This window comes from Ovis aries, chromosome 10 (genome assembly GCF_016772045.2).
Source record: "Ovis aries strain OAR_USU_Benz2616 breed Rambouillet chromosome 10, ARS-UI_Ramb_v3.0, whole genome shotgun sequence".
NCBI lineage: Eukaryota > Metazoa > Chordata > Mammalia > Artiodactyla > Bovidae > Ovis > Ovis aries.
Window position 1 is genome coordinate 22,119,001 of NC_056063.1, and position 20,775 is coordinate 22,139,775.

Here is a 20,775-nt window from a genome sequence, read left to right on the forward strand (position 1 = left end):
ACTGATAGAAGAGCGTAGAGAACACAGAAATAGGCCCATTAGTATATGGAAACAATATATGACAAAGTCGGCATTGCAAATCAGTGGGAAGAGTGCATATTCAATGAATGATGTTAGGATAATTGGCTATCCAACTGAAGGAAAGAAAGCAGATTCTCAGCTTCACAGAATACAAAAAAATCCAATTCAATTGAATTTGAAACCTAAATCAGAAAGATAAAATTATAAACATTTAAAAGAAAACTTAAAATGTATGACTCCAGTGTAGGCAAGGATTTAAGATACCAAAAGCAGAGAATTCCAGTGGTTAAGAATCTGCCTTGTGACATAGGGAACAATCCCTGGTGGAGGAGCTAAGATCCAACGTCCTGCAGAGCAACTAAGCCCACGTACCACAACTAAAGAAGCCTGCACACCACAGTGAAGACCCTGTGTGCCACAATTAAGACCAGATGCAGTCAAACACACAAATATTATTTTTTTTTAAAGATAACCAAAAGCACAATCTCGAAGAATAATATTAATACATTTGGCTATGTTAAAATTTAGAACTTTAAATCAAAAAAGACACCACCAAGAGCAAAAAGACAAGTGTCCAAAATGGAGAAGATAAATGCTTCACATATAATCACCAAATGAGTAATTTGTAGAGTTTACAAAGAACTTCTAAAAATCAACTGGAAGAAAACAAATGGTTGCAAAGAATATGGTCAAAACAAAAAAAGGCATTTCATAGAAGAAAAAATATAAATGGCTAATAAGTATATGGAAAATGTGAGGGAAATGCAAATGAAAACCATATTGAGAAAACAGTAATTCAAAAAGATAGATGCACCCCAATACTTCATAGCAGCATTATTTATAATTGCCAAGTTATGGAAGCAACCTAAGTGTCCATCAACAGATGTATGGATAAAGATGTATCTGTACACAATGGAATCCTACTCAGCCATAAAAAAAGAATACGTTTTTGCCATTTGCAGTAAGTGGATGTTGCTGAAATAAGTCAGAAAAATTCAAATGTTATCACTTATACTTGAAATCTAAAAAACACAACAAACTAGTGAATAAAACAAAAAGAAATAGACTCATAGACAAGAAACTTGCAGTTACCAGTGGGGAGAGGGAAGGCAGGAGAGAAGTCTATTTTGTGATTATTTAAAATCAATCAGTGTGAAACTTCTGAAAATTTTAAAGCACTCTAGAATTTAAAGAATCTTTCAATTAAAAAATTGTTGTAAAAACCATATCTACCCTGCTTGGGAAAACCATCTAAGGGTTGGAATCTGTGGTTAGACTAGCTGCTCTCGTTTACTGATCCTGGACTTCATTACAGACTCCCTCAGTTTTGTCTTAAGTCGAAGATTTTGTCAGCAACCAAGGACTTCTGTTCAGTCACTGGTGGGTTTTACTTCCAATTCCAGGGCTTGTCCTAAAGCCGAATACGTAGTCAACACCACCTTCGAGGTTGTCTATGTAATCTGCAGTGTTCAATACATTGCTCCATTAAAAGCTCTCCCTATTATAATTTTATTTCAATAATCATTTGCTTGAACTCTTGGTTTGAATGTTAATAAAACAGTATACCTATAAAAAAATTTAAAAAATAAAAACCATATAAGATAACATTAAGATAACCATATAAGATAACCATTAAGATAACATTTTTGTACTCTTTAAATGGTTAAAAAATTAGAAGTTAGATAATATCACTCATATGTTGATGTTGGTAGGAGTGTAAATTGGCATACTCTTGGAATTACATAATTATAATCTATAATCTATATATTATATACAGATGCAATATATAAATATACAACAGTTATACATGAAACAGTTATATATTTGAATATTTATACATACATATATAAAATCTATCATCATATGTATACATATTTATATAATCTTTGAACAAGCAGTTCTGCTGCTTTTGTATATTCCTAAAGAAACACTTGTAGATATGCGCTGGGAGGCACATTAAAAAATGTTCAAAGTAGGGCTTCTCTGGTGGCCCAGTGGTAAATAATCTACCCAACAATGCAAAAGACACGGGTTCCATCCCAGGACTGGGAGGATCCCACATGCTGAACAGCAGCTAAGCCTGAGTGCCAGCCACAAGTACTGAGCCTGTTCTCTAGAGCCTGGGAGCTGCAACTGTTGAGCCCACAGGGCGGCAACTACTGAAGCCTGTGTGCCCCAGAGCCTGTGCTTTGCAACAAGAGAAGCCACAGCAATGAGAAGCCCGCCACACTGCAACAAAAGAGTAGCCCCCTGCCTGCACAACTAGAGAAAAGCCTGCACAGCAAGGAAGACCCAGCACAGCCACAAACAAGTAAATAAAATTTTAAAGATAAAACGACAGGCTAAAAGAAAATAATGTCACCTGTAAAAAAAAAAGTTCAAAGTAGTGAAAATCAGGGGAGAAAAGTGCCTGTTGCCTGGAGAGCTAATAAATAAACTGTGGCTTGTTCATGCCACAGGACTCTATACAAGCAAAAATGGTGAAAATAGAGCTATACACATCAATACAGATGAATTCAGACATTGAGTGAAAAGTAAGTTGCAGAAGAATGCATGTAATATCCTCTTCTTTACAATTCTGAATATATTGCAGAGCATTAAATAGGATTATAATAAAGATCATGAGAATGATAAACACAACACTGTTAAGTCACGGAGGCAGGAGAGAGAGGCTATGGCATGGAGGAGGGACGCCCAGGGAGCCTACACACTGCTAATGTTCTATTTCCAAAGTTGGGTGGTAGGTTCACATGTGGTCATTTTACTATCACACTTTAAAAGTTATATTACAGATCTGCCTTTATATGTAGTAACATTTCGTGATATTTAAAAGAATGAATATAGGTGGATATATAACTGGAAGATATGCAGAGTTTGGCCATTGGTTTGAAGGATATATCCCCACAGTTGAGACCATGACACTAATAATGTTTTTAAAATATATATATATTTATTTACTTATTTGGCTGCATGGGTCTTAGCTGCAGTTTGTGAACTCTTAGTTGAGGCATGTGGAATCTAGTTCCCGGACCAGGGATCAAACTCGGGGCCCTCTGCATTTCGAGCCAGAGGGGCTTAGTCACTGGACCACCAAGGAAATCCCAAGATACCATGACATTAAAAACACCCTTTCTTTGTCTACTTTCTCACTTGATTCTAAACAATGTACTGTCTTGAGATTCTTGGTCCTAAAGAATATATTATACTTAGATTCTTACCTTGTTCCTATTCTTAAAAGTGCTCTGAAACTTGCTTGAGTAATCAGTTTTAAAGTATGTAAATAAAGACAACAAAACTATCTTAATCCTAAAATTGCTTTTTTAAAAAACCTATGCATTTATACATGTATGCAAATTGCTATTAAATTAGGAAGATTTCATTCTAAGTAACCAGGTTTTAAGAGGCTGAAGCAAACCTTTCTAAAATATGTTAACTCTGCTGCTAAGTCGCTTCAGTCCTGTCTGACTCTCTGCGACCCCATAGACGGCAGCCCACCAGGCTCCGCTGTCCCTGGGATTCTCCAGATAAGAACACTGGAGTGGGTTGCCATTTCCTTCTCCAATGCATGAAAGTGAAAAGTGAAAGTGAAGTCGCTCAGTCATTTCCGACTCTTAGCGACCCCATGGACTACAGCCTACCAGGTTCCTCCGCCCGTGGGATTTTCCAGGCAAGAGTACTGGAGTGGGGTGCTATTGCCTTCTCCATGTTAACTCTAGGACTAAGCTATTTCTGAACATGGTATGATTTACGAGGTATCTTAATATCTCCTTGAACTAAAATATTAGTGATGGTGGTGGCGGTGGGGTGGTAAGTGGCTCATACTAGGGAAAGCAAACCGATGCTGGAATACGCTCGTGATTTACAGCCTCTTTTTTTTTTTTTTTTTTAATTGTGTTAGCTGCAAAAGAAAGGAAGGACTAATGTTTTCCTACTAAGGTTTCAGTAGCATTTTTATGAAGAAAGAATGTAGTACAGAATGTTAGAAAACACTATGGTTTCAGGAATTAATACTCCCCTGTGTGTGCTCAGTCATGTCCAACTCTTTGTGACCCCATGGATTGTAGCACTCCAGGCTCCTCTGTCCATGGCATTCTCTAGGCAAGAATATCAGTTCAGTCCATTTCAGTCACTCAGTCGTGTCCGACTTTTTTCGACCCCATGGACTGCAGCAGGCCAGGCTTCCCTGTCCATCATCAACTCCCAGAGTTTGCTCAAACTCCAGTCCATTGAGTCGGTGATGCCATCCAACCATCTCATCCTCTGTCATCCCCTCTTCTCTTGCCTTCAGTCCTTTGCAGCATCAGAGGCTTTTCCAATGAGTTGGTTCTTTGAATCAGGTGGCCAAAGTATTGGAGTTTCAGCTTTAGCATCAGTCCTTCCAATGGATATTCAGGACTGATTTTCTTTGGAATGGACTGCTTGGATCTCCTTGCATGGATTGCCATTCGCTTTTCCAGGAGATCTTCCTGACCCAGGAACTGAATGCTGATCTCCTACATTGCAGGCAGATTCTTCACTGTCTGAGCCACCAGGGAAGCCTGTACCCAACCCAAGAGGGAGCATTTCGTGTATCTGATAGTTGTTTACCTTAATCAATTTTCTTTTTTGTTTGTTTGTTCTTCCTTTACTGATTTTAATTGTGACAAAGGTAATTTTTCTGTCTTGTTCTTAAAATGGAGAGCAAAAGCTGGTCTGAAATAGTTTTCTTTGTATGTGCTATTTAGTCACCGATTGAACATTTCAGAGGGCGAGGAAGCAAACAAAAATGCCCCGATTGGTTTTCTGCGTTATGGCTCCTGGATTGTTGACAAGTCTGCAGGGCCCTTTCTGTGTTTTTCTATGCTTTCTTTCGTTTTTCTTCTCAACTTTGGAGTCAGAAGCTTCAGTTAAAAATCCCTGCTCCATCAGTAGGAGCTGTGATTCTAAGAACAGGACTTCAGTATTCGCCCTCTGTTTCCTCCTCTGCAAACAATGGTTTTAATTCCCATCTCAAGGGATTTGTAGATGTTAGAATTGAATGAGACAATGACTAGTATATTATATAAATGCTTTGAAAATAGAGTTGGTTTTCTTTCTCTGTACTCCTCCCTGGGATCCCAATGTTAAGAAGACCAAAAAATGAGTCTTTTTTTTTTTTTTTTTTCACTATCCAGCATTCAGGACTGCTGGCTCCTTGCTCATTTATATCATCACCTCTTCTCTGTGAAACAGAATCCTTAATTTTTATGATGTATTTTTCTCACCTTTGAATATCCATAACATTTTTTTCTTCACTATTTTCATCACTGTTTAGTGGACTCTTGCTTTCCCAGGCAGAAATGGGGATGGACAAGTGTTGGGATGGGATTTTGTCCTCTGATCGCTGCGTATTCAGTCCTGTACCTGAGAGCTTCAAGTTCTTTCCTGTGGAAAAGGGCCCAGGTTTGTGCAAAGGAGCAGTTTCCCTTAATGAATGCTTTTCTCCATGATCTGCTTTGATACCTCTCAGGGTATCCCAGTGAACTTTTTTTTTTTTGATGATACCATAGTTCTCTGAGCAGGGATCGAACCCGTGTCCCCCTGCATTGGGAGCGCTGAGTCTTAACCACTGGACCTCCAGAGATTCCCTCGGTGTCCCAGTGAAGCAGAAAAAAAGCAGGTTTTCTCATATCAATAAAACAATAATGGCTAACACTTGTGCATTATTTTGTTAAAAATTTTTATTGGAGTATAGTCGCTTTACAATGTGTTAATTTCTGTTACAGCAAAGTTAAGTCATCTATATGTGTATGTATAACCCCTCTTTAAAATTTCCTTCCCATTTAGGTCACCGCAGAGCACTGAGTGGAGGTCCCTGTGCTATGAAGTAGGTTCTCACTAGTTATCTATTTTATCCGTAGTATCAATACTGTGTGCATGTCAAATCTCTCAATTCATCCTACCTCCCCTTTCCCCCGTTGGTATCCGTACATTTGTTCTCTACGTCTGTGTCTCTATTTGCATATTACTTTCATAACTTGTCAAGTGTCTTCACATCCATCACACATTCATTAGCTTGTTAAGCATTTGCTGGGTTCTGCCATGTTCTAGGCCTCACCTAGACGCCAGGCAATAAATGCACTGGTGAGGACTCCCTGGCCTTGACAGTCTGTCCCTTCCCGAGAAAGCCTCCTCTCCCTGCCTTGTTAAGTTCCTACCTTCTCATTGTCTATCACGGCCCTCCGTTTCCTTTACAGTATCCCCATCCTGATCTCCTTGAGGATTGGGGTTGTGTTGGCTTTTGTCACCTCTGTGAGGTCCTGTGTTCAAGACCTAGCGTACTGCGAGGCCCCAAGAGGAACCTCCGGCTTCCCAACTGGTTCAGTGGTAAAGAATCTGCCTGCAGTGTAGGAGATGCAGGTTTGACCCCTGGGTCGGGACGATTCCCTGCAGAGGGAAATGGCAACCCACTCCAGTGTTTCTGCCTGGAGAATCCCATGGACAGAGGAGGAGCCTGGTGGGCTACAGTCCATGGGGTCGCAGAGTCAGACACGAACCCTACCACCAAAAAGAGGACCCTCACAAAGGTTTCCAAACTGAGAAAGACAAACATCTTTTACTGATTCTCCATTCATCTGATTCAAATAGATTGAATATCACCATGTGAAAATAGCTCACTGTTACTCATTATTGTGAAAAATCAAGAGATTTAAATGAGATTAACATCTTTTATTACTCTTTCAAATCATCCCACCCTCTCCTTCCAAGGTATTAAGAATTAAGAATCCAGTTACCTCCGCTGCATAAATTAACGTTGGTTCATGCCTTGACATGCTGAGCTACCGCTACCGGCATTTACAGTCTTTGGTTGCTTCTATACCAAAACTTTTGGCCTAACTTGGAGATGGAGGTCAAGCTAATAGGAGCCAAGAATTATGACTATGAAGCACAGAGTCCCCAAACTGAGAAAGACAAATATCTTTGACTGGTTCTCTCATTTCATAGGTGTGGAAAACGGAGGCCCAGAGGGAGTAATTTGCCAGTGATTTCACAGTTCGTTTACTTTTTCTTGGCCACACCTCGAGGCTTGCAGGATCTTAGTTCCCCAGTCAGGGAGGGAACCCGGGCCCCCAGCAGTGAAAGCAGAGAATCCTAACCACTGGATCTCCAGGGAAGTCCCTCATAGTTCATTTATGGCTGAGCTGAGACAAAAACCCCAGATTCATATCAGGGACTCTTCCACTGTGTCATACCCCTTTGACATTAATCAATAGCTAAAGCTGATAAAAATTATTTTCTGGATGAACAGTAGTGAATTCCATAAACTCAAAGATGAAAGCGAATGCAAGTTGTTCTAAAACCATTTCAGCCATTTTTATGAAAGCACATGATTTCTATGAAGAGCAGTCCAGTACTAGAGGAAACGCTGAAAAATATTCAAATGCTCAGCATAGCCATAACCAGGAGGATGTGGTTTCTAATGTGTACAGCGAAAATCATGCTTCAGGTGAAGCTTATTTTATTTTCAATTAATATTTTTACTTTTGAAATAATTTTAGACTTACAGAAAAGTTGCAAATATAGTAGGGTTTATATATACCCTTCAGTCATCACCCTCTAATGTTAACAACTTACACAGCCATAGTTCAGTGATCAAAATGCAAAAACTGAGGGACTTCCCTAGTGTGCCCAGTGGTTACGACTCCATGCTTCCAACACAGGGGACACAGGTTTGATTCCTGGTCCAGGAAGACGCCACATGCCACAGGACGACTAAGCCCATGAGCTACAAGTACTGAGCCCGAGTGCCTACAGCCTGTGCTCCCCAACCAGAGACTCCGTCACAGTGAGAAGCCCGCTCACTTCCACTAGAGAAAGCCCCCATGTAGCAGCAAAGACCCAGGGTAGCCAACAAGTAAATAATTCTTTAAAAAATATTTTAAAAATCGACACTGATACAATCCTATTGATTAAACCACAGACTGTATTTGAGTATCATCATTTCCCCCCTAACGTTCCTTTTGTGTCCCAGGATATGACTCAAGATCCCACGCTGCATTCAGTTCCTGTGTCTTTCTAGTATCCTCCACTCTGAACCAGGTCCCTCGTCCTTCCTTGTCTCCCATGGACTCTCCTTCTTCTATTATTGGAGTATAACTGCTCTACAATGTTGTCTTAGCTTCTGCTGCACAACAATATGAATCAGCTGTGTGTGGGCATGCATCCCCTCCCTCTTGAATCTCCTGCCCACCCCGCCTGCATCCCATTCCTCGAGGTCATCACAGAGCACCAAGCCGAGCTCCTGGTGCCGCACAGCAGGTTTCTACTGGCTATCTGTTTTACACGTGGTAGAGAAAATATGCCAATGTCTGTATTCTCTCAATTTGTCCCGCCCACTCCTTCCCCGCTCCATGTTCCCAAGTCTGTTCTCTACGTCTGTATTTCTATTCCTGCCCTGCAAATAGGGGCTCTTCATCCCATGGGCTCTTGAGGAGTGCTGGTCAGCTATTCTCTAGAGTGTTCCTCCGATGGGTTTGTCCTTTTTTTTTTTTTTTTTTCATGTTTAGACTGAGGTTACAGGTTTGAGAGAAGAATGCCACAGAGGTGAAGCTCTGTTCTCATTATCTCATCTCGGGGGTACACAATATCAACAGGACTCACAACTAGTGAAGCTTGATCACTTGGTTAAGGTGGTATCTGCAGGGTTTCTCAGCTGTAAACTTACTGCTTTCCCCCTTGCAATGAGAAATGTCTTGGAGATACTTTGAGACTTTATGAACATCCTTTTTCTCTTCAAACTTTTGCCCCACTAACGTCCATCAGTGGACCTTTCCTGTAGCAATTATTACTATGGTTTTCTAATGGGGAGTTTATATTTTCCTCATTCCTGCTACATTTATTTTTTTTTTAATTTTTAATTGGAAGGTAATTGCTTTACAATGTTCTGTTAGCTTTTGCCGTACAGCAAAGTGAATCTAGCTTTAGGTACACATATATCTCCTCCCCCTTAGACCTCCTTCCGACCTCATCCCCATCCCATACACCTAGGTGACAGGTGACACAGGTGATCTAGGTGAGCACAGAGCACCGAGCTGAGCTCCCTGGGTTACACAGTCGCTTCCCACTACCTGCTACATTTACTCATTGGGATTCTTCTGAAAAAGAGTTGCCCCCCTCTTCCACATTTATTCAGTGATTTAACCACATCAGTTCAAACTTATGGATATTAATTTTGTTCTGTAGATTAAGATCTTGTACTACCATTACTGGCTTTGTTGCTCAAATTGTCGCAGCCTTAGCCTGGGAGATTTTTTGGGTTGGCGCTTGTGTCTTTCTGACACGCTCCCATCTTTTTAGAGAGCTTTGCTGTTGTCGGCTATCCCAAGATACTATAGGCTTATCCTGTCCCTACCCCAACCCTGGACCCAATAACTTCTCTAAGGTTTCTCTTACTGGAGGAAAAACATGTAGAAACCAAGATGTGTGCACAAAAGGAAGACAGTCTTTGATGATTATAAAGCTTTTATATCAGAAAACTTACCAGCATAGGATCATGCAGTGTCTCCAGTAATAATTCTGAAGCAGAGCAGTCAGTTATGTATAGGTTAGCTTTCCCTGGTGGCTCAGAGGGTAAAGCGTCTGCCTGCAATGCGGGAGACCCGAGTTCGATTCCTGGGTCGGGAAGATCCCCTGGAGAAGGAAATGGCAACCCACTCCAGTATTCTTGCCTGGAGGATCCCGTGGATGGAGGAGCCTGGTGGGCTACAGTCCACAGGGTCACAAGAGTCAGACACGACTGAGCAACTTCACTTTACCTTTATTTTTAAACTTTTATTTGTTATTTATTTATTTGGCTGCACAGGTCTTAAGTGCAGCATGTGGGATCCAACTCCCTAATGAGGGATTGAACCTGGGACCCTGCATTGGGAGCATGGAGCCTTAGCCACTGGACCCCCAGGGAAGTCCCTATAGGTTAGCTTTCTGTGTGTGTACTCAGTCATGTCCGACTCTTTGCCACCCCAAGGAGTCCAGCCCGCCAAAATCCTCTGTCCTTGGAATTTTCCAGGTAAGAATACTGGAGTAGGTTGCCATTTCCTTCTCCAGGGGATCTTCTTGACTCATGGATCAAACCCACGTCTCTTGCACCTCCTGCATTGGCTGGCGAATTCTTTGCCACTGCACCACCTTGCAGCTTAGTCATCCTTATATCTCCCTGTCTAGCATAGACTGACGTGCAATAAATAGTTCCTGAATTAATGAAGTAATTCAACTGATCTCCCCTGGAACAGGGTCTTAACCTGGCATCTAGAGTCTCACTGGGGGAGGAGATGGGTCTACGGATAGAGTTCAGGATGAGGGATGTCTGTGAACCTAGGGGAATAAAAATTACTTCCTTATTTCCACTCACCTCTAACTGAAAATTAGCATTTCCTTCAATTATGAATGTGCACAGCAAAACACAGTAGTAATAGCAGTATTAAGACTCTGTCACCCATTGAAGTCTGTTTTCACATCAACATTAGAATTGTTGCCGCTATCTCAAAATATAATATATGCTCATTACCACTTCAAAATTACAGTAATTATTAGGCCTGCCACTGGATCTTGTTGTTGCAAAAGAATAACTCATTATTATATCATATTAAAAATATTTTGATGAGTGTATTTCAGTGGAACTGGCTTCCCTTATGGTCCTTTATATTTTGTTTTACGCATTTAAGAACAGTATTCTGAGAGGAAGTCCGCAGGTATCTGTAAGAGTGCATAACCGGAGACTTCCCTGGTGGTCCAGTGGTTAAGACTTCGGCTTCCAGTACATGGGGAGTGGGTTCCATCCCTGGTCAGGGAGCTAGGATCCCACATGCCTCGTGGCCAAAAAAACAAACAAACACCAAAACATAAAATAGGAGCAATATCGCAGCAAAAAATTCAATGAAGACTTTTTAAAAAATGGTCTGCATAAAAAAGTTCTTTAAAAACATTCGCAACCAGGTGGTAAAGAGTGAGGTACATATAAACGTGTACTCTCTGTGATGAACTGTATTGTAAATTGCAAGGGTCACTACCCAACTCCCATTCTGTCTAACAGGTGTCACCTTAAAGACACAGCTCAGCACTTGGCTTCTGGGGGCCTTCCTTCCAGGCTCTCCCTGCAGAGCTGGTCCTGGCCTTCTCCTTGATCCCACAGGGCAGTGTGGCCCAGTGTCCATGCAGCGCTTAGGTCACTTAGGTCAGTGACACAAGTAGCCAGGCTTCTGATGAGCTGTGCTACTGGGCAGCAATTATTTACTGCCTCTGTGCCTCAGGCATGTATGCACGCTAAGTGGCTTCAGTCATGTCCGACTCTGTGCAGCCCTATGAACTGCATCCCGCCAGGTTCCTCTGTCCATGGGACTCTCCAGGCAAGAATACTGGAGTGGGTTGCCATGCCCTCCTCCAGGGGATCTTCCCGACCCACGGATCGAAACCATGTCTCTTTTGTCTTCTGCATTGGCAGGCAGGTTCTTTACCACTAGAGTCACCTGGGAGGCCCCTCTGTACCTCAGTTTCCCCATTTGATAACAATTGTAAAGTTTGATTCCCAGCCTATAGGGTTGTTGTGCTATGCTGTGTAATACAGGACTGAAAACAGTACCTGATACATAACAGGCAGGAACTAAATGATAGTTCTTTTTCATAAACATTGCATAAGGAAGCATAAGTGAGTTTCTCCTTGAACAACTATGCAATCCTAGGTTTCCTCTTAAGTTCGTGGTACGGCTCAACATAAAGAAAATCAGGGCAACTATTTTTTTGTTTGTTTTTCTTTAATGATAACTATTTTGAATTTTAATTTATTTGGCTGTGCCAGGTCTTAGTTGCAGCATGGCAAACCTATTTTCCCAACCAGGGATTGTACCTGGGCTCTTTGTCCGAGTGCAGAGTCTTAGCCACTGAACCACCAGGAAAGTCCTAGAGCAAACTGCTTTTTATGTCTGAGCTTCCAACTTTACCTACCTGTCATTGTTGTGGTTTGGTGGCTAAGTCAGCCAAGTCGTATCTGACTCTTTCGTGACCCCATGGACTGTAGCTCTGCCAGGCTCCCCTGTCCATGGGATTTCCCAGGCAAGAATACTGGAGTAGGTAGCCATGTCCTTCTTCAGGGGCTCTTCCCAACCCAGGGGTGGAACCTGTGCCTCCTGAATTGGCAGGCAGGTTCTTTACCACTGAGGAACCAGGGAAACCCTTACCTACCTGGAGGGGTTGTGATTTCAAAATAAGAAGCGCCACACTCCCATTCAAGACTGTATAAGCCATAATGTGTTCGTAGGTGACAGTCTATTTGTATTCTTTTTTTTTTTTTGAGGTAGATATTTTAGTCAAACTGTGGAATGCAGATGAATATGAAGTCTTTCATCATAAAGATCTGCATTTTAATAGGCTTGCTTATTCATTTTTTTAAATTGTCCTGTCCCTTCCCTTCCCCCGAGCTGAGATGTAAAGTGGAGTCAAATTTATAATGTGCTTCTGACCTTATGAAAAAACAGGCCCTGGAGACAGTTTTCAAGTGTCTACTTCCTGTGAAATTATAATGGGTAGGTTTGGTTTGAGAAGAACTGTCAGTTAAGGCAGCGTTCCCCCCTACCCCACAGTATGACTAATAATGGCAGTTATTAAAATTGAAGTTAAAATACCTAGAATTAAGATTTTGGCAGAACACACGGAGACATTCCATGGTTTTGGACATTTTAAGTACATGCCTTGAGGAAATGTTCGAGTCTTACTTGAAAGATTTTAAAAGCGAGAGGTGGAAATAAATGACAGAAATAAAAGTTATATGACAAATGCTCCTCCAATGAATTTTAAAATTTAAAGTAGGAGAAGGGGAAAAAAAAAGTCTGAGTAGACGATCAAGTCTAAAGGATTGAAAACAGCTTCAAAAATCCTTGAGGAGAGTATTTGGGGCAATTTAAATTTCCTGGGAAATTTTGCTCTTTGTGAGGACATAATACTTTGAGGGCAGCTTTCACTGTTAGGGCTAATTTTCCAGATCTGGCAGAAGATTGTTAAGTGAAAAGGTTTCCCTTGGCCCATTTTTGACGTGAAGTTATCTCCTGTTTCCCTCCGGCTTTGCAAAACAGGCCCGCCCTTCACTGACTGAAGTGGAAACCCCAAGTCATTGCTTATCATCCCCTCTTGGGCCCCTGGGACCTTTCAGGGCAGACCAAGCTCCGGTAGGCGGTGGAGCACTGTGGAGTGGTCTTACACCCTCGCTTACATGTTCTCTCCTTTGGCCAAGAGTTAACACAGAGCTTGAAGCATTATGGGCTCCCTCTGCCCTAGCTGATTGCACATCCTACCCAAATAATATGAGGAGGAAAAAAAAGATTCCCTTGTGCAAATCGTTGTTCCCAAATTATTTTACTATCTAAAACAGGGTTTGTTTTATCAGGAATAAGACTCTGTCCATATTTAATTAATTGTCACTCTGGTTCCAACCCTTACCCCCCACCCACATCTCTGCCTTACGTCCTGTCCCCTCTAGTGGGTGTTCCCCACTAGACATTCCATGGTTTTGGACATTTTAAGTACATGCCTTGAGGAAATGTTCCGTCCACTGATCTCTGGCCTGTTCTCTATCTCTTATGAGGACTGTGTCTACTCTCTGCACAGGGATTTTGGATTCTATCATAATGGCTGTTCGGCAACCTGCCTCCGTTCAGTTCAGTTCACTCAGTCGTGTCCGACTCTTTGCGACCCCATGGACTGCAGCACGCCAGGCCTCCCTGTCCATCACCAACTCCCGGAGTTTACTCAGACTCATCTCCATTGAGTCAGTGATGCCATCCAACCATCTCATCCTCTGTCGTCTCCTTCTCCTCCTGCCTTCAATATTTCCCAGCATCAGGGTCTTTTCCAGTGAGTCAGTTCTTCGCATCAGGTGGCCAAAGCGTTGGAGTTTCAGCTTCAGCATCAGTCCGTCCAATGAACACTCAGGACTGATCTCCTTTAGGATGGACTGCCTCCATAACTAGTGTCATTGTTCATGAAAATCCAAAGCATCGGGTTTCTTTGAAGATTGACCCATCCCCTGATCCCGGTGCAGTCAAATAAATATTTCTTAAAAAATAAAAAGTAAAGCCTACTTACCAAAGCCTACTTCCTCCCTTTTTCTGAAGTGAAACAAAAGTTCTATTTTAGACTAATAAGCAGCTTCAGAGAGGGTGTGAAGATGTAAGGGAAATTCTCTCTTAATGAGTATGCTTTCTAATTAAATAAAACGAGCCATTTTCTAAAATAGTTTTTTCCACCCAAACTAAAAATTAGATACAGACAAGGATGTAAACAAGACAATGTTAAAATATGTCTGTATAATGAACAACAACAAAAATGGTGGAGTATTTATATTGCTTTTAACTAATATAGTATAAAAATTAAGCAATTTTAAAGGCTCAAAAAGATTTATTTTTCTATTTATGAATTCATTACTTTAAAAAGATAAGTGAGCCTTTGTGTGTACAAATGGACTACACATGTCACATACCAGTAGGGGGCACTAAAACATTACCATTAAATGTTTAAAACCATGTTTGGCAACTTTAGCTCCATCAGCTTAATCAGAAATGATCGAGGGCAATGGCAAGGGAGAGAAACAGTTCAATTAGAATATCAAAGCTAGCTAGCAAATTTTCTTAGCTAAGTTTGCAGAGAGAATCCTTTTCTGTATAAAAACTAATGTGACAGCTGTGATTAATACGTTTGGAATCAGTGAAACTGTGGACGCAATACTTCATGCTGGCTCTCTGACACCTTGTGATGACTGAGGACAATTACATATGGGGATCCCTCAGATGGAAAGAAATGGCAAGACTCAGCTGTACTTGGTCTATTATATCCTGTGGTGGTCTTGTTGTTGTTCAGTCAATCAGTCGTGTCTGACTCTTTGCAATCCCACGAACTGCAGCCCTAGAGGATTCCCTGTCCATCAGCAACTCCCGGAGCTTGCTCAAACTCCTGTCCATTGAGTCTGTGATGCCATCCAACCATCTCATCCTCTGTCATCCCCTTCTCCTTCTGCCCTCAATCATTCTCAGCATCAGGGTCTTTTCCAGTGAGTCAGTTCTTCACATCAGGTGGCCAAAGTATTGGAGCTTCAGCATCAGCCCTTCCAATTCAGGGTCTAGAATACATAGCCTTAAAATCCTGGATTGGGACTTCCCTGGTGGTCTAGTGGTTAAGTCTTTGCCTTCCAATATAGGGGCTTCGAGTCTGATCCCTTGTCAGGGAGCTGGGATCCCACATGCCTCATGACCCAAAACAAAACAAAACGTGAAACAGAAGCAATGTTGTCACACGTGCAATAAAGACTGTTTAAAAAGTGACCCACAGGGGAAAAAAGTCTTTAAAAAAAATCTCTTAAATATTTTTTTAAAATCCTAGGTTGTAATAACTTTTAGGTAGATGGTAGTTTGGGCTTGGGCCCTTTGTCAGTCCACTTGGATTATGGCAAGAGTATATGGTGGGGAATGGCCAGATGACACTCTTGGGTGTCGGTACCACGCTGACCTGGTCAGCCTGGACCTGGAGCAACCTGCTCTTTACTGTCAAGAACAACCAGCACCAGGAGGTGAAGGAACATCTGGTCCTAAACAAGTGAGTGCTAAGCTTCTAGGAGTGTTTACTTCCATGAGAGGGAAAAGCAAGCCCATGCATGTCTCTTTGGCTATGCCGCAGAGCTAGAGAATGTGCCCTGAATTTAGCCTGGCCTGTGGCATTCTGGTTGTTTGTTTTGCAAATTGTAGCAGTATGGAAAGAAACTAGGAGCATAGGGGAGAGAAATTCCTATGGCACTGAATATGTTGAGATTGTTATCAAATACAGGGCCCGGCCCAGCTAGTCTCCAGCGGAGTAGGCTTGCGCTCTGTCCCTGCCGAGATGTTGGAAACTCCCGGGACAAGGTAATTCAGCTGCACCAGACACAAGATGAGAGTTTAGATCCAGACACGGGAGCAGCTGCAGTAACGTGAGCGGAGAGGAATGCCAGCGTGTGTGGGGAGTGTGGATTTCAAAAGCGAGCTCTCCAAAGAGTGTTTCTCTCCCCGACGAGAGGCTAACATTAGTCCAGAAAGGGAATCAATGACATGTTATCATCGACTCAAACAGGTGGACGGCAGAAGCCTGGACAACGGGGATGAGAACAAGTCTGAGAGAGGAGGGCGACTGACCGACAACTCAGCTTAACAGTAGTGATTTCAAAAGGCCCAGGCTGCGGGCAGCCTGCACAGAGGTTATCTGGACAGCCAGTGTTTACAATCTGGCAGACTGGATCCAACGGCAACGTGGGAGGCCGGCTCCAGGGAAGGCTGGTTCGGCAGGAGGATGCCAGCAGCCTCGTGGACCTGGAGGGGTTGCGGGGTGCTGGGAGCTTGAATGGTCTTTATCTGGGTGAGGGCAGCTTCTTGCAGTTCTGGAGGCTCCTGAGGGGACTGCCACAGGCTCTGGTCCATGTCTGCTCAGTCATGTCTGACTCTTTGAGACCCCATGGACTGTAGCCCTCCAGGCTCCTCTGTCCATGGGATTTTCCCAGGCTTCCCAGGTGGCTGAGTTGTAAAGAACCCGCCTGCCAATGCAGGAGACATAAGAGATGTGGGTTTGATTCTTGGGTCCAGAAGATCCTCTGGAGGAGGAAATGTCAACCCACTCCAGTATTCTTGCCTGGGAAATCCCATGGACAGAGGAGCCTGGCAGGCTACAGTCCGTAGGGTTGCAAAAGATTGGACACAACTTAGCGACTACACACGCATACAGGGTCTGGTCTATCCTTGCCTGATTCAATAGCCTGGCCTTCCCTTTCTTTCAGTGAGCCCCCTTGCACAAATGCTTTTCATCCACATCCCTAAATGTGATACCTCTAAGGGGTCTCCAGAATCCTAGTGAAGGAGGAAGAGAAGACCTCTGGGGGTGAAGAAGACAGTGAGGACCTCTTTTCCCTCTTTTTCTTACTTGTCCACTGGACAGTTTACTGAAAGCAAGGAGTGATGGACTTGTGTGGGTGGGCACGGTTGAGCCCTCCTGCACTACAGATATGAGACTAACGGGAAGGGGATTTAAGTCTTTGGCGGAACTAAAACCATGCTGGATGCTGGACTTCCGCTCAACAGACAGCCCCTCTGAATATCTTTAAAAGGAATCTCAGACCTTGTAAGTACATCTGCAATGCCTGGGGCTCATCCCACCTGCAGGTACTTTTATATAATTACCTCAGTGGAGCCCCACAGCAGTAAGTGTTTCCATTCCCATTACTCAGATAAGGAAACTTCCTGGAGGAGTAAGGAGTTGCTATTGAGTCGCTCAGTCATTCCCGACTCTTTGTGACATGGACTGCAGCACGCCAGGCTTCCCCGTCCTTCATCATCTCCCAGAGCTTCCTCAAACTCACGTCCATCCAGTCGGTGATACCATCCAACCATCTCATCCTCTGTCGCCCCCTTCTCCTCCTGCATTCAATCTTTCCCAGCGTCAGAGTCTTTTCCAACGAGTCAGTTCTTTGCATCAGGTGGGCAAAGTTTTGGAACTTCACCTTCAACATCAGTCCATCCAGCGAATAGAGCTGATTTCCTTTAGGATTGACTGGTTTGATCTCCTTGCTGTCTAAGGGACTCCGAAGAGTCTTCTCCAGCACCACAGTTGAAAAGCATCAGTTCTTCAAAGTGGTGTTTGCATTTGAATGTAGTTGCTTTAAACTTCTATCACTTTTCCTTGCCGGGTATTGGGTTTGTGACAGAGTGGCAACAGGTATTAGATATACACACTAAAGAAACCACATGGATTATTGGTTCAGAGCAACTGCTTGGGTAGGTGTCCTTGTTAGCTAGGTGACTTTGTACAAGTTTCTCAGCCTCCCTGGTCCCAGTTCCCCCTCCTGTCAAAGAGTACCTCCCCCACAGGGTTTGTGGAGGTGAAATAAGTTTATATGGTTCAGTGCTTGGAACAGAGTAAGTTCTAGTATGTGTTTCCCTCTAATGCTGACCCTGCTGCTTGTTCATAAACCATTTGTTACCAGCATGGATTTGGTTGAGACTTCGCTCTCAAGTTAGGGATTTATTTGTTTAATTGCATTTTTGGGTTAAGGCCCTTTAGTCCCCCAGTGGAAAGCTAAAAGTCTATACTAACTTTTTTTTTTTTTTAATACTAACTTTTAGAAAAACGTAACTGATCCTTTAGTCAGTGGGTTAGTTTTCTAGGGCTCTGTGTGCGTGTGTGTATGTGTGCGCTCAGTTGCTCAGTCATGTCTGACTCTTTGTGACCCCATGGACTGTAGCCACTAGGCTCCTCTGTCTGTGGAATTCTCCAGGCGAGAATATTGGAGTGGGTTGCCATTTTCTACTTCAGGGTGTCTTCCTGACTCAGGGATCGAACCCATGTCTCTTGTGTCTCCTGTGTCGGCAGCCAGATTCTTTACCATTATGCCATCTGGGAAGCACCATTATGACCACCAAATAATTTTTTCATCACGACCCATTTAAAAGTAATTTTTCCGTTATGACCGGTTCAAGAATTTATCAGCAAGGTTGCTAATAAAAAACTTTCACACCTCTAAAGTGTTCAGGGGTAACGTTTACATTACAAATTCTCACCTTCACTGTGTAATTTTAGCAGCTTCTTTTGTTTCTTAATTTCAGGCAGGTCCTCCCGATTTCCAATTTAAGAGGTTTCCATGGTTCTTGTCAATTTTTGTTTATTGGTGAATAAATTTGTTGTATGTTTTAATTGGGCTGTGAAAATAAGGTGGCATTTACAATCTTTTAATAGAATTCTGGTGTGTATACATAGGAACGTGAACGTGTGCTCCTGTGGGTGTGGGTGTGTGTGTGTGTGCACACAAACCAGAGGCTGAGACATAGTTTTACGGTACCATTGCCAAGAATAACTAATCTAGGAATAACTGCAGAATCTGATAATACAGGTGGTGTTTCTTGTTAGAAATAATTTGTCTGAAATAATTTGTCTACTTGAACAGACGTGAATTATTTTCAATTTTAAAACTGAACATTAAAATTAAGCTACTGCCCTTTTCCTAAATTAGTGTTTTAATAGTCTTTTTTTTTTTTTTTAAATCACATCTAGGAAAAAAGATTCTTTATTCAAAACCCATTTTATTCCAATTCCCTTTAAGTAGAATGCTTTTTGCTGTTATTGTTCTGTATGTTTTTCTTTGTTTGAAAGAGAGCTAATTTTTTAGGACTGTTTTGTTTCCATGAGAAAGTCACTCATCTCCAGCTTTTATGCTTCTTAGAGACAACATCTAACTCTTATAAAACACATTGTGGTGTTTGAGTGGGTTTAGTTTTTAAGAATTTCGCTCCCAAAAAGAACTGCAGAAAACTAGGAATATATTGTATCAATTCTCTGTTGCAATTGTTTTAGAAAAATTTGCTCTATTGTTGAAGCTGTGCTGCTTTCTGTGATAACAGTATCTGTTAAATGAAGCTGTCAGTATTGTCATCAGCTAAACTACCAAAATGAGTCAGCTAACTTTATTTTTAACCGCTTTTTAATTGCCTGCTGAGACTATCAAGAATAATGTAAGAGGATTTTTAAAGCCTTTATAGCAATGTTTTGGTATATCAGGCTATATCAAGAGGTACATCAAAGGTTCAGAATTCTCAAGTCATTTCCATGAATTTTTCCTTTTAATACTCAGCTGCAGGGAATGGAGAAGTAATGAAAACCCTTGAGATTTGAGGCTTTCCCTAAATTCTTGCTACGACATTCCATGGATGTTATACATACTATCTCTTAATTTACAAAGAATCAGTTGGATTTGGGCAACCAGTGCACGTAACACTTGAAACATGAAGGAGCCATAGCAGGATTTAGAACAAATATCGGTGATTTAGAAATCATGTGTTTACCTAAGCCGAAGTCATTTGTCTAGTAACAAAAACCTACCCACGAGGTTGTACCGATGTCAAAAAACAAACATTTCATCCCTGTTTCAAAGCACTTTAAGATGTTATTTTAATCCTTACAATACCTCTTTGAGGTATGTAGGTGGCAAGTAATACCAAGATAAAAATTCAAAATGCAGAATAAATTGAACACTGCTTAGTAAAAGAACTTTAGCTGATTGTGCTTTGCTGCTTTTCTTGGACTGTCCATTGACGATTTCATTTTATCATATTTTGCAGGGTAGGACCAATAGCACCGCATATTTGCTAAAACAGTTACCGTGGTCTATGAGAGTCACTGTGTTTCTACAGCTTTAAGAAAAATTTTTTTTTACGTTTTTAACAAATCTTTTTATATTTTAAACTTTTTATTTGTTTTGGGACATAGCCGATTATACCTGGTGGCTCAGAAGTTAAAGAATTCGCCTGCAATGTGGGAGACCTGGGTTCAGTCCCTGGGTTGGGAAGATCCCCTGGAGGAGGGTGTGGGAACCCATTCCAGTATTCTTGCCTGGAGAATCCCCATGGCCAGAGGAGCCTGGTGGGCTCTAGACTGTGGGGTCCCAAAGAGTCGGACATGACTGAACGACTCAGCACATAGCCAATTAACAATGCTGTGATAATTTCAGGTGAGCAACTGAGGAACTCAGCCATACATATACATGTATTCATTCTCTCCCAAACTCCCTTCCCATCCAGGCTGCCACACAACATTGAGCACAGCTCCATGCGCTATACAGTAAGTCCATTTTAAATATAGCAGTGTGTACCTGTAATCCCAAACTCTCTAACTACCCTTCCCCCCTTATTCTTCCCTGCTGGCAATCATAAGTGTTTTTCTCTAAGTTTGTGAGTCTGTTTCTGT

At 42.1% G+C, this 20,775-nt stretch overlaps 1 protein-coding gene across 3 annotated transcripts in view; it reads left to right on the forward strand.

The window, feature by feature from the left end:
- MRPS31 (mitochondrial ribosomal protein S31) overlaps nt 1-20,775 on the forward strand; it is a 53,936-nt gene that overhangs the window by 29,622 nt on the left and 3,539 nt on the right. Inside the window, exons 7-8 of one of the 3 annotated variants that reach the window (XM_042254779.2) lie at nt 5,827-5,866; nt 20,610-20,649. In XM_042254779.2, the coding sequence (XP_042110713.1) occupies nt 5,827-5,866; nt 20,610-20,649 (80 nt within the window). Of the gene's footprint in view, nt 1-5,826; nt 5,867-13,632; nt 19,944-20,609; nt 20,650-20,775 lie in introns of those variants that run through there. The other 2 variants (XM_060394382.1, XM_027973594.3) reach the window with 2 other exon arrangements.